At 36.5% G+C, this 17,076-nt stretch overlaps 2 protein-coding genes across 3 annotated transcripts; both read left to right on the forward strand.

The window, feature by feature from the left end:
• On the forward strand, positions 9,324–10,058 carry LOC109713126. Its single transcript, XM_020237092.1, has one exon. It carries the CDS (start codon positions 9,394–9,396, stop codon positions 10,036–10,038), a length of 645 nt encoding a protein of 214 aa, XP_020092681.1. The 5' UTR covers positions 9,324–9,393; the 3' UTR covers positions 10,039–10,058.
• On the forward strand, positions 10,098–15,001 carry LOC109713127. Of its 2 annotated transcripts, XM_020237094.1 has the most exons (5): positions 10,098–10,375; positions 10,508–10,582; positions 14,448–14,521; positions 14,655–14,724; positions 14,765–15,001. In XM_020237094.1, the coding sequence occupies exons 1-5, from the start codon at positions 10,128–10,130 to the stop codon at positions 14,805–14,807; spliced, it is 510 nt and encodes a 169-aa protein (XP_020092683.1). In that variant the 5' UTR covers positions 10,098–10,127; the 3' UTR covers positions 14,808–15,001. The 2 variants fall into 2 exon arrangements, with proteins under 2 accessions (XP_020092683.1, XP_020092682.1); XM_020237093.1 differs by having other exon boundaries at positions 14,655–15,001.

Below are 17,076 nucleotides of genomic sequence, written 5' to 3' on the forward strand. Positions count from 1 at the left end.
CATAAGTTGTCCCTGCAAAAGTCCTAATTTATGCAGATATGTCCCTCTGATTAACATCTGTTAGAGAACTGTTTATTTTTTAACAGTTTTCATGTGAAATGACTATTTTGCCCTCACAAATATATCCTTCCAAAAGCATCTTCCCATTCTCTTTCTCTTCCTCTTCCTCTTCGGGCCGCCGGAGCGGATGGCGGCGACGGCGCGGGTCGAGCTCGCCGGCGACGAAGAAGAGGGAAGAGAAAGAATGAGAGGAAGAAAAAAAGGGAAGAGGAAGAAGGAGAGGAAGAGGGAGAGGAAGAGGGAAGAGAAAGATGAAGAGGGAAAGGGTTCGTCGCCGCGCCCGCGCCTGGCTGGGTGCCGCATCTCCTCCCTCGCCGCGATCAGAAAGAAGAGGAAGAGAGAGGAAGAGGAAGAAGGAAAAAGAAATAAAGGAGAGAGGAATAAGAAAGAGGAGAGGGAGATTGGATCGCTGGCCGCCCGCGCGTCTGGATCTTCTCCTCCGCCTCAAGCCGGATAACGAAGAGGGAAGAGAAGAAGGAGAAGAAAATGGAGAGAAAGGGAAGAGGGAGAGGAAAGAAGGGGAAAGAAAGATGAGAGGGTTCGCACGTCGCCCGGCCGTCGTCGCGCGCCGCCGCGGAGCCCGCCGCTGCCGAGAATTTTTGCCAGCCGGGCCCATCGCCGCGACGAAGAAGAGGGAAGAAGGAAAGGGGGAAGAAGAAGAAGGGTAGAATCGTAAATTTACATTATAATTAAGCCATAGATTAAGTACTTAACCGTGGTTAAACAGAAAATTTCTAACAGTCCTTAATCGGCAGGGACATATCTGCATAACTGTTAGACTTTTGCAGGAATAAACTTATGGACGTTTCCGTTTATGGCAGGGATATATTTCCGTAATCTGACTATGTTTGGCAGGGACCTGTAATGCATTTTAACCCTAAAATAAAAAACATAACATGACCTCTTGTAAGTCAAAAAGATTCGCTACTTAGAAAAATTCTACGTACATTCAGATCATTTTGATTTTTTTTGGGAGTAGCTTTAGCTCAAACCATTTGTATAAATCTTTTGTATTCTCTTCACACCTACTGAGTGTGTTCCTCTTGTTTTCATCTCTCAAAACTCTCTTTCACTCTACAAACTTTTCACGATCAATGGAATCTTACAAGAGCTAACTAACCACATACCTTTCAAATAAGTTCTGGTTCCGCAACTCAAAAAAGAAACCTTTTAACTCAAACTCAACCCCCCACTATTGCACCATATGTTATCACTCGACCATATTTGACTAACTAGACAAGTTTTTCTATTTCCACTGGTTGGTCTAATTAAATTAAGTGCGCAAACAAATTATTTTTTGTATATCCACTGACCAATCCCTAAACTAACATTTTGGGACAACATAACTAATAGAGGCCACAAATACATTATTTATTGGATACAATCATTCCGATCGACATTTAGCTTAATTAGAATGCAATTTAAAATGAGCAATTAAGACTTAAGCCCGAATCGAATCGACAAGGAGATGGTGACATATGGGTACATCAATTAATCACAACTTAGAAATTAATCGATCTATTGACCATTTTAAAAGTGGTGCTGATTGATGATGACTTGAATAACTATCCTCAGGTGCCGAGAAATTAGAATTACAGTGCTTTTTTTATCCCCTGGGTCTACAATATGGTCCTTTTCACTTATTCTAATGGGGCCCTAACTTAAATTTCATTGGATTGGTATTATACATAGTGAACACCTCAAATGGATAAGGTGGAGAATAGTGCTCACCTAGGATATAAGTTTATCCATTCATGGATAAGTCTACATAAGTTGGAACTGAGTTTGAAAGGTGGAAGTAAGGATAATTGGCTAAAACTTTTTCAAAAATACTGTTGGAATAAAATTTTTGTTTAGCAGATGCTTGATTTTTTTTTTTTACTTTTCAAAGGATTTGAACTCAAAAAAAAAAAAAAAAGTGAATTTTTGGGCATAGACCTTTTGCCTATATCTTTGTTTTTGTTATAGCTTAGAGTATTTGACTTTGAATATTAATACAAATTTAGAGCAGGAATTTAAGAACATCATGCTATCCACATGGAAGCTACTTTAATTGAGTGTACCTACTCAGGTTACTTTCAATTAAAGTGATCGATTGAATCAATAATGGTCTCTTCTTGTACTAAACAATTTTCTTTTTAACTGGCCGGCTAAGAATGGTATAGATTGGGAATTTTTCTCAATTTTCTTATGTGACAACACTAATTAAGGGTGGATGATTAGATTCCTTAAAAGAAAATGTATCAAACTGCTTTAATATCACTTTGTTCAATTTCAATTTATTAAATTTTTAGTACATAATCCAAGGCGAGCCAAATTGCTAACGAAATTGAGCTAAATCAAGCAAAATGGAAATGAATTAGTGTTCATACATGCCTGAGCTTTCGAAAATTTGTAATTTGATCTTCACTTAACCAAATTATTTTCTATGCTTATCATCTTGCTATATATGTACGTTTTCCAATAAAAAAAAGAACTCAATATCTATTGCAATGTGGAATTGTGGATGTAACTTTGGTTGAAGATTCTCACATAAGCATGGAAAAAGAGTTTCTAAATCAAATTACAATTCGCTGAAAGTTCAGAATATGTCGATACATTGTACCCAAATTTTAACTCTCTCTACGAGCTAAGAATAATTAGCTTCTCGCGATAGGCCGGTGAGCCAAAAAATTCTCATTAATTAGATGCGATGCCCTCTAATGTACAATCCAATCACCTAATTAAAAGAATCATAAACTAATCCCCTTTACTATATTAACATACATATATATAGTATTTCTCCCTATCTTACTCTCCACTCTTCCCCATAATGGTGCTTCCTTTCTAGCTCATTTTGGACACTGTGAACCTCTTAACACATGGTGCTGACTCCTCACCTTGTGATGAGGAATCTCCTCAATGCATATGTTTAAAAGCATGCGTAGTACTACAACCTTTTCTAATGTTTACTTTTGTAAATTAACCCCACCTAGCTCCTTTTTTTTTAACAAATCAAATTTCATTGGTTCAAAGTACATGAAAGATATTATACCTTGCAGAAATGTAGGAATCTTGCATTTAATAGCTTTCGAGGTTGAGATTTGACCTAGAACACCAAATCTATGCTTGGTTCCAGTTTAATTTTATAGAATTTTAAGTATTTTGTCGTGAGTTGATCAGTGAACTCGAAGATTTTGTTCAGCAGCCCAAATTAGTAGCAAATGATACAACAAATGTAAGCTGTATACGTAGTAAGGTTCCACTTTACCATCATATGATTCTGTATTGCCATATGGCCGGCTATCATCAGAGGCTTGCACATTATATATGCTGTGAAAATAATAATACATGACAAGTAATCATGGCGTATCGTTCGCGACTCTTTAAAAGCGTTGCAAATAGATTTAATTACTTAATCTTTCCATTTCTTCTAAGTGCAGTGGAACGAGGCTACGCTGCATTGCACTTTTTTCTTGTTTTGGTCTAACCTATAAAAAGCTCATGATCAAAAGTACTTACATAGGCACATTGGAATCAAAGTGTGCCATTTTCAACTCTCACTGCTGAGCAATGGCAACAAGTCGGTAACGAGTGTTGAAACACTTCCTGTAATAATCTAGCTAATTGAACCCTAGCTGCAAAAAGCCAATAATTAAGCATGGGTACATCATATATAATATATATGGTAAGTGCCCCTCTCCATGTCCATGTCCATGTCCATCCCCATCATGTGCCACTTTTGCAACAACAAGCCATGTCTCCTACATTCACCAAAAGAACAAGCCAAGGTCCCCCACTGTGCCTCCACACACCTCTCCTTCTCCCATTCTCCTTTTCCATCAAGATTTTACCCCAGAAAACAGCTTGAGCTTATCCCCATTCACAAGTCAATTTGGGGATTTTGGCTTCCACCCTTTGTCTGCATGCAGTGGTTTGGGGCCTCCATCTTTGGCCTGGAGCTTCTTGGCACTGAATCTTCTAGGGCATAATAGATGCGGGTTGCACTCAACAACAGAGTGTCTACTGCTCCCCAGTCCACTCATGAGATATGAATGGGTCATCTACCTCCCACGTACGTCTCCCACCCAAACAAGCCCAGCAGATATATGAACTCCCCCTTCAAAAAAGATGTTCTGAAGTTAACACTTGCCTCAAAACTAGTCTTCTAATACAGCTGAGTTCCGTGGCGTGAATGATGAAAGAGATCCAAAATCACAACGCAGATAAAGCACGTGGGTTGTGACGATAATAGACCAATTTATGCTGTTGACAGAATAAATGCATTGAATATAGTCAAAACTGGCGATCACTAGTAATTAATAAGCCATTAATAAATAATAGCACTATATATACAACTCTTTTCAGCCTTAGGTAATGGGAGACATGAAATAATGGAGACAATATTTGGAACAATTAATATCGAAACAAAAGGAGATGCTATTGGAGAGAACACAAGAGGCCAAATCTCCACATGAACACATTGAGCCCCTCCCCAAGGATGCTTTTGCTTCATCCCCAGTGGAATATAGTAACTGTAGATTTAAGTCAGCATGGGAGTCAGCATCTGAGTACTCCAAAAGAACATCTGAATTTGGACAGATAATCTATTGCTGTGCATGTATAGATAGATTTGGTCCACTTGGATCCTAAATTGTATTGTATGAGGAGGGACCAATCATGCAGAGAGGGCATTTCTTTTCTTTTCTTTTCTTTTCTTTTTGGGGGAAAAAAAAAAGAAGGGGGATGAATTAGGGCAACAGGGTGAGTATAAGATATTTGATTGGTAACTGGAAATTGGTTTTGTGGGCCCAAGCGTAAGCATGGCACAGAAAGCAAAGCTGGCAAAATGCAATGTTAGATTATGCAAGAAAGAGTAGGTGAATCTATGAGAAACCAAAAAAAATAAAAAGGAATATATAATGATATGCATTACTTGATCTTTGCAACCTCACTGGGGCTTGGATCTGAATGCCATTCATGGACTCATTAAGAAGCCAAAATTAGATGTAATTAGTGACATTAAGCTTGAATTAACACTATTTGATGATTAGAATTTTCTGAGAAAAATGTAACTATATAGTGTTTGTTGGTTCTATTTAATTAGAGATTGCATAGGAAACATATGAAGTATGTATTTTAAAGATGAAGATGACTCCACAGGTTTTCAAAATATTCTCTAATTTTCTATTGTTTTCTTGGATACAACATCACATGACATACTCATTCAAGCAACCTTATTCATCATTCAGCTATAATCGAAAGGCAAGCATACATGTACAGCACACATGCATATCTCTGTAATTGCACAACTAGAGATCTTATAGTTCCCAACCCAGAAATGCAAGTGAAACACATTAAGAAAAAAAAAGAACTGATCCTTCGCTTTTCTAACTGACATCTCTATCAAATTTTAATTATTTTGATTTGGTCGAGTTATTTTCACAAATTGAATTAAGAAATTGTTAGCATTTACATTTTTGCTATCTATCTACCAATAATAATAGTTGATGAAATCTGAAGCTATTATCATCAGTTGAATAAGTACTCAGAACTGAACAAAATCTCTAATTGGGATGATGGATCACAAGTTTTGAGAGTCGCCAATCAAAATAATAATAGTTAAGGGGTCTATTTCAAAAGATGTATAATCGAGGGGTCAAAGAAAAAAAAAAAGAAAAACTGCAGCTGTTTTCAGTTAGGTTATTTTCCAACTAACTTTACCTGCCCATAGTTAAGTGTATTCAAAATGGACTTAAGCATATAATCAATTCCACTGCACATAGGATGCCATTAGGTTAGTAAAGCACTGCAGGATTGTGGACAATAATCTAAACAAATTAATTATAGTGCCATAATAATAATGGATGCAAGGATTGGAGGATTAGTTGACACCATGTGCCACAGGGGATTAATTAAATGGTAATGTGTTCCCCCTAACAAGGATTAAATGAAAATACGCCGTAACGCGTGTCTCGCGGCATGTGGAGGGCGGCTTAAGCGAAAAGCGCTTTTGGGACTCGCATGCTGCATGCATCCTTCATCTTCTTACATATTTTTCGGGCATAGAACAGCGCCTACGATGTGAAAAACACGACTCTCTTATAGTGAGTTAATATAGTATTTTTATGTTATTATTTCAGTAAGCATATCTAAATTCCGATTAGATACAATATCTGTATTCATCAGACAAATAGATCAGGTCATTAAAGGACCCAATCTATTTAGACTAAAACCAAGTAGGTGATTGATTCTACAGGGAAAAGTCTGAACTAACTAGCACCTGATCCTCTCCTCTGATTCTCTCTCGCTATCGAGTTATTAATGATCAATGCAGTTGAATTGATTTAGCTTCTAATCGGGAGAAGAGTTAACCCAAATAATTATCACTAGTGAAAGTCTCTGATTAATGCATGTACATGATAATATTTTGCTGTACTTAATTTCTATCAGGCCAATAATCATTAGTGATTAAGCTGGAGATTTGCGACTCGTAGATTCATAGATAAATTGAATTTTGTCAATTTGGATCTTTAATTCCAAGTGTATAGTTTTTGGATTTTAAAGATAAATGAAATTCGATTTTTCACAGTCAACTCGTTATCTACAAAAAGCACACAAAGTATCCCAAGATTACAGCGATTCGATTTTTTAAAAATAAAAAATTTTGAATTTTACATTTGAATCTACTTTGTATTTTCCTCGAGATTATGATCCGAGTAGCCGAACCAGAAACTATTAGGCCAATATTGGGCCGGGTTTTATGTGTAGATGAAGGATGGTGTCGAAATCATGTTAGGCCCACCCCGACCCATCAACGAATTTCTGAAACAAGCTTTTTAGTTTTGTTGGGGCCAAAATTGGCCTTCGCTGGACAAATATCGAGGAGCTCATTATATATATCTTATAAGAATGATTTCGATGTCCATTCATTTGTACTTAATTTATTACTACCTGCATCAATCCATATTTTCCCCATCTGTAAGTGATTACTGAAATTTTGGTTTAGTCCATCATCTATAAGTGATTATTGAAAATTTGGTTTGCTTGGTGAGATTGAAGGATGAAGGCATCTTATTGAAATGGCAGGATGATAACATCCGACCCCATTTTAACATCTTCTGGAGTTCCCTATAAAACTTTTGTTTCCCTGTATTGTCTAAGTTACATCGTTCCCTAAGTTTTGTTTCCGCGTATTGAAAAGTTTGACCAAAAAATTCATAAATTTTGATTTTGAAGAAGTTCAAAAAAATTGATAAGTGTAGCAGTATCCAGTATTTATTCAAATTCTCATAATCGAAAAGCAAGAAGTAGACAGCGACTAACATTTATAGAAGGAAAAACTTTAAATATCATCCCTATGATTTCATACTTTCTTATTTTAGTACTATATGGTTTAAAGTATATCAATTTAGTGTCATGTGATTTTATTTTTATCTTTTTTTATCAATTTCACAATTTTTTTCGTTAAATCAGTGACAAAGTTAAAGCTAAAGATACTAAAGTAAATATTCGATAAAGTTAGATGGAGTAAATAAAGTTTTTTTGTATATAATTTAACGAAATATTATCAAAGAAGTTAACGAAAAGATAAAAATAAAATCACATGACACTAACTTGATACACTTTAAACATAGAGTATTAAAGTGAGAAAGAGTGAAACCACAAGAGTGGTATCTGAAGTTTACCCTTTATAGAACTCAGGCAAATATATATATTAAAAAAAAGTTAACAATTAAAAAATTCATAAATTTTGATTCAATAATTATTAAATTATATTTAACTCAAACATCTAGCCTGAGTTAATGGTCTAAATCAATTTTACGTATGATAATAAAATTAATTTTTTAAATAATAAAAAATTTAAAAATTATTTTCTCAACTGAATTAGTATTTTGAATGAATGCAAAATGCAGTTTTTTAGATAAAATATGTCGATTATTTTGGAAAGACAAAACTATAACAAGTAAAAGAGTTTTTCAGATCAAATCTAAACCTGATTGGTACTTTCAACAATTTCATACCTTATAGGAGCTGTCGGGACTATAAATATAACTAATTAATCTAAGGGAAAACTTCAAATAACCCCTTATGGTTTCACTCTTTTTCACTTTAGTACCCTGTGGTTTAAACTATATCAAGTTAGTACTGTATGGTTTTGCACTTTCTCACTTTAGTACCATATGGTTTAAAGTGTATCAAGTTAGTACCCTGTGATTTTGCATTTTCTCACTTTAGTACTCCGTGGTTTAAAAACCATATAGTACTAACTTGATACAAAAATAAAACCACAGGATACTAATATGATACAAAAATAAAACCATATAGTACTAACTTGATACACTTTAAACCACATAGTACTAAAGTGAGAAAGTACAAAACCATATGTACTAACTTTATACACTTTAAACCATAGGGTACTAAAATGAAAAAGTGCAAAACCAGAGGGAGGTTTTTTGAAGTTTTCCCTTAATCTAAATATGTAAGCAGATGTAGATTATAACTAGTTTTTGACTCGTGCGATGCACGGCTAATATAATAATATAAAATAACAAAAGTTATTATGTAATGATAAGAGAAAAATATTCTAATTAATATTATATTTTTTAACAAATAAAGAAATATACTATTAATCTTAATTATAGTAGTGATATCCTAAAAAGTCGATAGTTATTTGACCCGCGCGATGCACGACTAATATAATAATATAGAATAATAAAAGTATTTTGTGTTGATAAAAGAAAAATATTCTAATTAAGACTTTACAGTCGGAAATGATTTGATCCAGTGTTCTAATTCTAAGATTTGTGTTTTGTAGCTTGATTAGGTTTTTTTTATGTTAATTTTGGTGCTAGTTGGATTTTTTTGGATTGTTAATATATGCAGCTTTACACCTAGGGTTCACCAAGGTTCTATTTTAGTAAATAGTAAATAGAATAGAATAGATAGTAACAATATATTATTAGAGTAGTTTAGGAAAAATGTAAAGGATGTAAAACAAATCTAGGCCAGAGTCTAGTCTAGACATTAAATTAAATCTTTAGACTGAAAACTGAAAATAAATCTTAAAGTTTAAATTTTAAACTTTAAATAAATCTTGATCATAGTGCTTTTAGACAAAACAATTTGTGATCATTATAAAAATAAAATTATAATAATATTTTAATGATAAAATAGATCTTACACTTTAATATATTAGAGTAAATAAATATATATATATATATATATATATATATATATATATATCTTTTTCTTATTCTGATTTGTTGTTATGTTATGTTATTATTATTATTCTTATTATTTATATTTATATTTATATTTATATTATTTTGGGTGGTTCAGAGAGAAGAGACGATGGACGATGATGCCCTAGCGAGAGTCGCTGGAAAGCGGCGGAGAGAGGAGGCATCATCAGAGAGCGGAAGGATGATCCCCCCGACAATGTTGTCTATTAGACTATTACGGCATCCTCCCGCGGCTGTCCTTCAAGACGCTCTCAAGATTTACCGGCGTCTGCAAGGACTACTGGCACGCCTTCATCGCAGGGAAGTCGTGCGAGCCCTCGTCGACGCCGTCGTCGTCGTCCTTGGCCTTGGCCTTTGCAAGCGAGCAGTCGCGCCACCCGTCTGCGGCCTCCGTCGCTTTCGTCACGCTCTCCGCTTCCGGCGGGCTCCAGTTCCTCCCCCTGCTGCCCCCGTTGTCGTCCCCGACCCGTCCCTCTCCTTCATCCCCTTACTGCAGCAATGTAGGCGTAAAAGGATCGCCGCCTCCACCGGCGGCCTTCTCTGCCTCCACCTCACGCGCGCGGCAACGAGGACCTCCTCTACTACGTCGTCAACCCCGCTACGAAGCAGGGCCAGCTCGTTCCCCACAGCGGGAACCGCTGCTACTCGGTCGGGCTGGCCTTCGACCTCTCCAACTCGCCGGACCGGTACCGCCTTGTTGGCCCGCATGGACGAGACCCCCGTGCGGCCCACAGTGGCCAGCGGATTACTGTGAATTATCGATTCGACGTCTTCTCTTCGGAGACCGGCAGATGGGTCAAGTCGAGACAACGGGTCCGACTACGCCGCGCGTTTTCCCTTGCAATGAAGCCAGTGTATGCCCAAGGGGTCGTGTACTGCCGCTGTCACCGCTCTCTCCTCTGGTACGACCCTGTACGGGACCGCGCCGGCGCCTTCGCGCTGCGGAAGAAGCGCCAGGGGGCGCTGCCGAAGAAGCGCCAGGGGACGCTGCCGTTCCTTGACGATATCGGCATGCACGAGGGGAGTCAGCTATCATGCACCCGATTAGGGGAGGAGGCGCTAGAGCTCTGGCTCCGTGCCCTGCCGTGCGGGCCGTGGCAGAAGGTGCACGAGAAGAGTTGGGGCGAGATGATCCCAGCAAATGCCGACACTTTTGGGCTTTGCAACACAGCAACATCGTGCCCTGCGTCACTGCAGGTGTGGAGGGGGGGGGGGGGTTTAAGTCCATGGTTGTGGCCACTTTGCTTCGGACGAGAAGAGAAGAAGCTCTACCTGGGAGTGAACGCAACGGAAGCAAGGTCTGATGCGAGGGTACTGTGCTACGCGCTCCCTTGGTCTCGTTAAGAATCCTATTTTATACATATTTCTAAGAGAAGCTTGCAAATCAGCTGCAACCAACAGTTAGATCAAAGTTAGATCGAATTTATTATCTGAAATCATTTACTTTCTCTCTTTCCAGTCCGCATATAAACATATTTGCCAATGATGCTATGACTGGACAAGAACATCATTCCTTAAATCATCTTTATTGCTGCATGTTGTCTTGAAACAGGTCTGATTGCAATTATATTTGTTACAAAATCAATCTTCACACGTTTTTAAATTTTATATTTACTGGACAGTAGATCAGAATGGGAGTCCTAAATAAACAATCCAACCTTATTATCATCAAGTAATTCTAAAGCTATAATTCTTTATATAACATAGAATTCATGCATAAAAAGTGAAAAAAAAAGAGATAATACGTTGCGTATCTGGATTTAAAGAAAGAAACAGTTATCAAGAAAAGGCGAAAATGATTTATGGATGTTTTAACTACTTTAGCTACAGAGAACAGATTTAGATCTTGCAAAAAGAAGGCAAAAAGAAGACCATGTACACTTGCAGAATTTCACAAAGAGGAGGAAAAAAGACGATCATACCTAATTTACAAGGACCTCCCCAAGAGCCAAGCCAACAGCAACCACCTATAACTGCTAGGTATACGTCTCATCAGGCATGTCTCGTCAACCAAGTCATAGAATCTAACAGAATTTTCCCTGTATGCGATGTTATATATCAAATCGTCACTTAAACCTGGATGCTTGCGGGTGTTAACAGCAAACGAATGATTTTTACCAAAAAATAAAGCATGGCCCCCTCAAATCATCAAATGGATCAAACTCCAATCTTCCAATGTGCCAAACTACTCTAAAAACGTGCATCCTCACAAAGGCAAACTCCTCAGCATCACTATCACTATCCTCAGAGTCACTATCATTGTCCTCAACGTCTCCAATGTCCTCAGCGTCACTATCATTATCCTCACCGTCACTATCATTGTCCTCAACGTCTCCAATGTCCTCATTCCCCACAGCTATGTCACTATCCGCCTCTGAATCTGAAGTCTTGTCGTCGCTATCGGCCTCCGAATCTGAAGAGCTGAGGTCAAACACAGCAACAGCCAAGAGAGTTCCGGCACAGTCGACTAGGTAACATTCCATATCATAAATTTCATACTCGTAGTCTCTCATTGTCATCTCGCAGAGGGATTTGAGAGCAATACGACTTGTATCCGAATGGAGTCTTCACGAAAACAGAGTGAAGCAAGGGTTCGATCCACCTGGACAATCCACAGTGATGAGACAAAATCTACCACTAAAATACTCAACGTCGACTTGTTGCAGAGGGAGGTTATCCGCAGGAGAGGGCAATGGGATCCACGAGTTACTCCTTGATTCGTACAGAGAAAATCGAGTTACAGCATCCACGGTTCTGTAGATGGCGACGGCGGTCGGACCCTTGCTTCACTCTGTTTTCGTGGAGACTCCACTCGGATACAAGTCGTATTGCTCTCAAATCCCTCTGTGAGATGACAATGAGAGACTACGAGTATGAAATTTATGATATGGAATGTTACCTAGTTGACTGTGCCGGAACTCTCTTGGCTGTTGCTGTGTTTGACCTCAGCTCTTCAGATTCGGAGGCCGATAGCGACGACAAGACTTCAGATTCAGAGGCGGATAGTGAGACAGCTGTGGGGAATGAGGACATTGGAGACGTTGAGGACAATGATAGTGACGGTGAGAATAATGATAGTGATGCTGAGGACATTGGAGACGTTGAGGACAATGATAGTGACTCTGAGAATAGTGATAGTGATGCTGAGGAGTTTGCCTTTGTGAGGATGCACGTTTTTAGAGTAGTTTGGCACAATGGAAGATTGGAGTTTGATCCATTTGATGATTTGGGGGGCCATGCTTTATTTGTTGGTAAAAATCATTCGTTTGCTGTTAACACCCGCAAGCATCCAGGTTTAAGTGACGATTCGATATATAACATCGCATACAGGGAAAATTCTATTAGATTCTATGACTTGGTTGACGAGACATGCCTGATGAGACGTATACCTAGCAGTTATAGGTGGTTGCTGTTGGCTTGGCTCTTGGGGAGGTCCTTGTAAATCAGGTATTCACATGATCGTCTTTTTTCCTCTTTGTGGAATTCTGCATTTGTGAAATTAGTAATTCTATTACAAGTGTACATGGTCTTCTTTTTGCCTTCTTTTTGCAAGATCTACATCTATTCTCTGTAGCTAAGGTTAGTTAAAACATCCATAAATCATTTTCGCCCTTTCTTGACAACTGTTTCTTTCTTTAAATCCAAATACGCAACGTATTATCTCTTTTCTTTTACTTTTTATGCATGAATTCTATGTTGTATAAAGAATTATAGCTTTAGAATTACTTGATGATAATAAGGTTGGATTGTTTATTTAGGGCTCCCATTCTGATCTATTGTCTAGTGAATATAATTTCTGAAAACATGTGAAGATTGATTTTGTAACAAATATAATTGCAATCAGACCTGTTTCAAGACAACATGCGGCAATAAAGATGATTTAAGGAAAGATGTTCTTGTCAAGTCATAGCATCATTGGCAAATATGTTTATATGCGGACTGGAAAAAGAGAAAGTAAATAAGTTCGATCTAACTGTTGGTTGCAGCTGATTTGCAAGCTTCTCTTAGAAATATGTATAAAATAGGATTCTTAACGAGACCAAGGGAGAGCAGCAAGAGCTATTTAAGCATAACTGTTTTTAGCTCGTAAATCTTTTTACCTGTAAAGTTTAGCATTGCGGCTCATCTATTTGCTTTGGATGGTAGCTTTGCAACATGAAAGGAAGTTGCTTTAGTTGATTGTTGCTACTTTGAAAGGAGAATATTTATCTACTGCCTGGCTGGATTTAATAGAACGTCAAAGAATATTGTAGAAACAGCATGATGAGTTGGTCATTATGGGCCTTACTATATCCTAGTTCAGATTATTGTCTGGGAGGTCTCTTTGAAATATCCTATCAGTGAGACAGCCATAGGTTTTATTGTTTGTTTCTGACCTTACTGCTCCTAGTGAATTATCTTGGCCGTTTGATTTGGTTCTTCAGAACATTGTGTAGAAAGAGACATTAGTTGGATATCTAATGTGATTGTAAGTTGTAAATAATCCGGAGTTTTCCTCCAAATTTTGATAATGCCAACGTATTGCATATGTAGCTTTTTTTTTTTTCCTTTGGTTCTTCCTACTGTTGAACTGATTTGTAAGTCTGAAAACCTAATCCATAGTTTTCCTCCATATTTTGGTAATGCTAATATCTTGCATACGTAGTTCCTTGGGTTCTTCCCATTGTTGGACTGATTTCAAACTCTGAAAACTTAAATCTCTGTTCATATATATATATATATATNTATATATATATATATATATATATATATATATATATATATATATATATATATATATATATATATATTCTAGAGCAACTTTTGATATGTTGCTGGAGGAAACTAGTCTAGTGTTCCCTTTGTCGATTTTTGCTGGATATTTTATTCCTTGAGGCCCAAGAAGCACTTCTTGCTGCATAGCATCGTTTTTTTTTTTTAAAAGGGGGATTCACAGTGATATTGTGATAATGTAGCGATGCTATAGTTGTTTCCTATGCTTTTTCTTGAGAAGAAGTATTAAGTTTTACGTCTGAAATATTTGACGCTAAAATATGCTTCTGTGTTGCAATCTGGTATTTAATTTATATGCTTCGTATTAGTATCATTGGTGTTAATTTGATATTGCAAATATGTTTTATTTAGCACGGTCATGACCAAGTATGGAATACATCTCTTAAATAGGTATGCTTCGTTCCTTTTTGGTGGATGTGAGTGTAGTGAGACTGCTGGAACTGCTGGTGGGAGAGTTGATTGTGGTAAGATTATTCTGTTCTATTTGCAGCTTTAACACTTTGTTACTGGAAATACATTTTTAATTTAATTCAGAGTTGTATACACGAGGGCTCCATACTCTTAAATTTAATCAATTGTGTTTCGCTGGAATTCCAGGCATTATTGGACTGCAGGGACAGGTAGATTCCAAACAAATTAGTTCCTACTTGGGGTCATCGTCTGAAGTTTCCTTTGAGAGACCCAGCGTACTAATTTCTGTATTTGGATTCCTGTGCTAGTTTCTATTGTGACCTTATTTTCGAGGCATAGTAGATATATAGCACCACACGTTATTTCATACTCTTCTTTTGGTTGTTTCATTCTGTGAATGGCATAACTTGTGTTTTCTCTTTCCTAGCTAGAAACTTTTTAGAAGAATCTGTCTGCTTGTTTGATAGAAGCTGGTGTATGTTGCGGTTAGCTACTATGTCTGGTTTACTCAAATGTTGTTTGATTTGAGGCTTCGAAACTTGCTTCAAAATACCAGTCAGAATGTGCTGCTCTGTTTAACGACGTCAGTCGCTTTGTAGGCTCTCCGCAGTCCAAGCATGCTGCTGCAAATTTATTTACTCTAATATATTAAAGTGTAAGATCTATTTTATCATTAAAATATTATTCTAATTTTATTTTTATAATGATCACAAATTGTTTCGTCTAAAAGCACTATTATCAAGATTTATTTAAGTTTAAAATTTAACTTTAAGATTTTTATTAGTTTAAGATTTAATGTCAAGACTAGATTTATTTTGCATCGTATACATTTTTCCCAAATTATTTTAATAATATAATAAGTATAGAGCTATCATGCTATCGAAAGTATAAAGTAATTGATGCTTTAGGTTTTTTAACTTTTGGATCAAAGATTATATAGTTGGAATGATAGCGATCCCCTTAGGTATCCCTACGGTTGAGTGGTCTTCATTAGTTAATAATACTAATCTAATGGTTAGAAATGATCATCGGAAGCACCAATTACTTTATGATTCCGATAACATAGTAGCTCTACTCATATAATAATATATTGTTAATGTTATAATCTACATCTGTTTACATTTTTAGATTAATTAGTTATATTTATAGTCCCAAAAACTCCTGTAAGGTACCAAATTGTTAAAAACACCCATCAGGGGCCTTTTTTTTTGCATTTAGCCTCCTAAAAAAAATTTATTTTAATATAATCCCAGCATATTTATATTTGTAAAAATGGTTCTAGCCCTGCCACGCAGGCGCCACGTCAGCGGGATTGGGGATTGGGGTAAGGGTGTTAAGTTGAACGCTTAGACATCGTGAATGATTCATCGTGTTTAGAAAAAGTATAATATATATGTATTGCGAAAGGAAATATATAGGGAGTATAGATACGAAATACGACGAATCATTCACCATGTTTGAAAACGGTTAACGATTCACCGTGTTCAACTTAAAATCTTTGCCCTGATGTGATGCCTACGTGGCAGGAATAGTACTAAATTTATAATTATAAATTTGATGGGACCATTTGTAAAAAAAAATATTTTGAAGGGGGCCAAATGCCAAAAAAGCCCCCAATCAGGTTTAGATTTGATCTGAAAACTATAACAATTCCGAGTAAAACTGCATTTTGCATTCATTCGAAAACTATAACAAATTTATAACATATTTCGATTATTTTGGAAGGACAAAACTATAACAATTCCGAGTAAAAGAGTTTTTCAGACTAATTCAGTTGAGAAAATAATTTATCAAATTTTTATTATTTAAAAAATTAATTTTATTATCACACGTAAAATTGATTTAGGCCATTGACACGGCTAGATGTTGAGTTAAATATAATTTAATAATTATTGAGTCAAAATTTTTGATTTTTTTAATTGTTAACTTTTTTTATATATACATTTGCCCGAGTTCTATGAATGTTATAAACTCAAATGTATATTGATATATATTAAAGATTGTATATCTCTGAAAACAAATGGTTGCTGTCTACTTATTGCTTTTAGCATTTGAATCAATACTCAGCACTGCTATATTTATCAATTACTTCCTCAAAATCAAAGTTTATGAATTTTTTGGTGTACCCATCAAACTTTCATTACGCCGAAACAAAGCTTAGGGAAGGATGTAACTTAGACAATGGAGGGCAACCAAAATTTTATAGGGAACTCCAGAAGATGTTAAAATGGGGTTGGATTTATCATCCTTCAGTCTCAATAAGATGCCATCCTTCAATCTCACGGAGCAAAAGAAATTTTCAATAAGCACTTATTGATGATGGACTAAACCAAAATTTCAGTAATCACTTACAGATGGGGAAAATATGGATTGATGCAGGTAGTAATAAATTAAGTACAAATGAATGGACATCGAAATCATTCTTAAAGATGTGTATAATGAGCTCCTTGATATTTGTCCAGCGAAGGCTCAGTGTAATAAGCTCTTCTGCATAATTTCTAAGAAGATTGTAAATTCGAATTATCGTACCAAGATACCAACTATTGACATGACAATGCAGCATTGTGAACAGCAAGCCTGATTCAAGCCTGATTCTATACCATCCACA

This window comes from Ananas comosus, linkage group 7, assembly GCF_001540865.1.
Source record: "Ananas comosus cultivar F153 linkage group 7, ASM154086v1, whole genome shotgun sequence".
NCBI classification, from domain to species: domain Eukaryota; kingdom Viridiplantae; phylum Streptophyta; class Magnoliopsida; order Poales; family Bromeliaceae; genus Ananas; species Ananas comosus.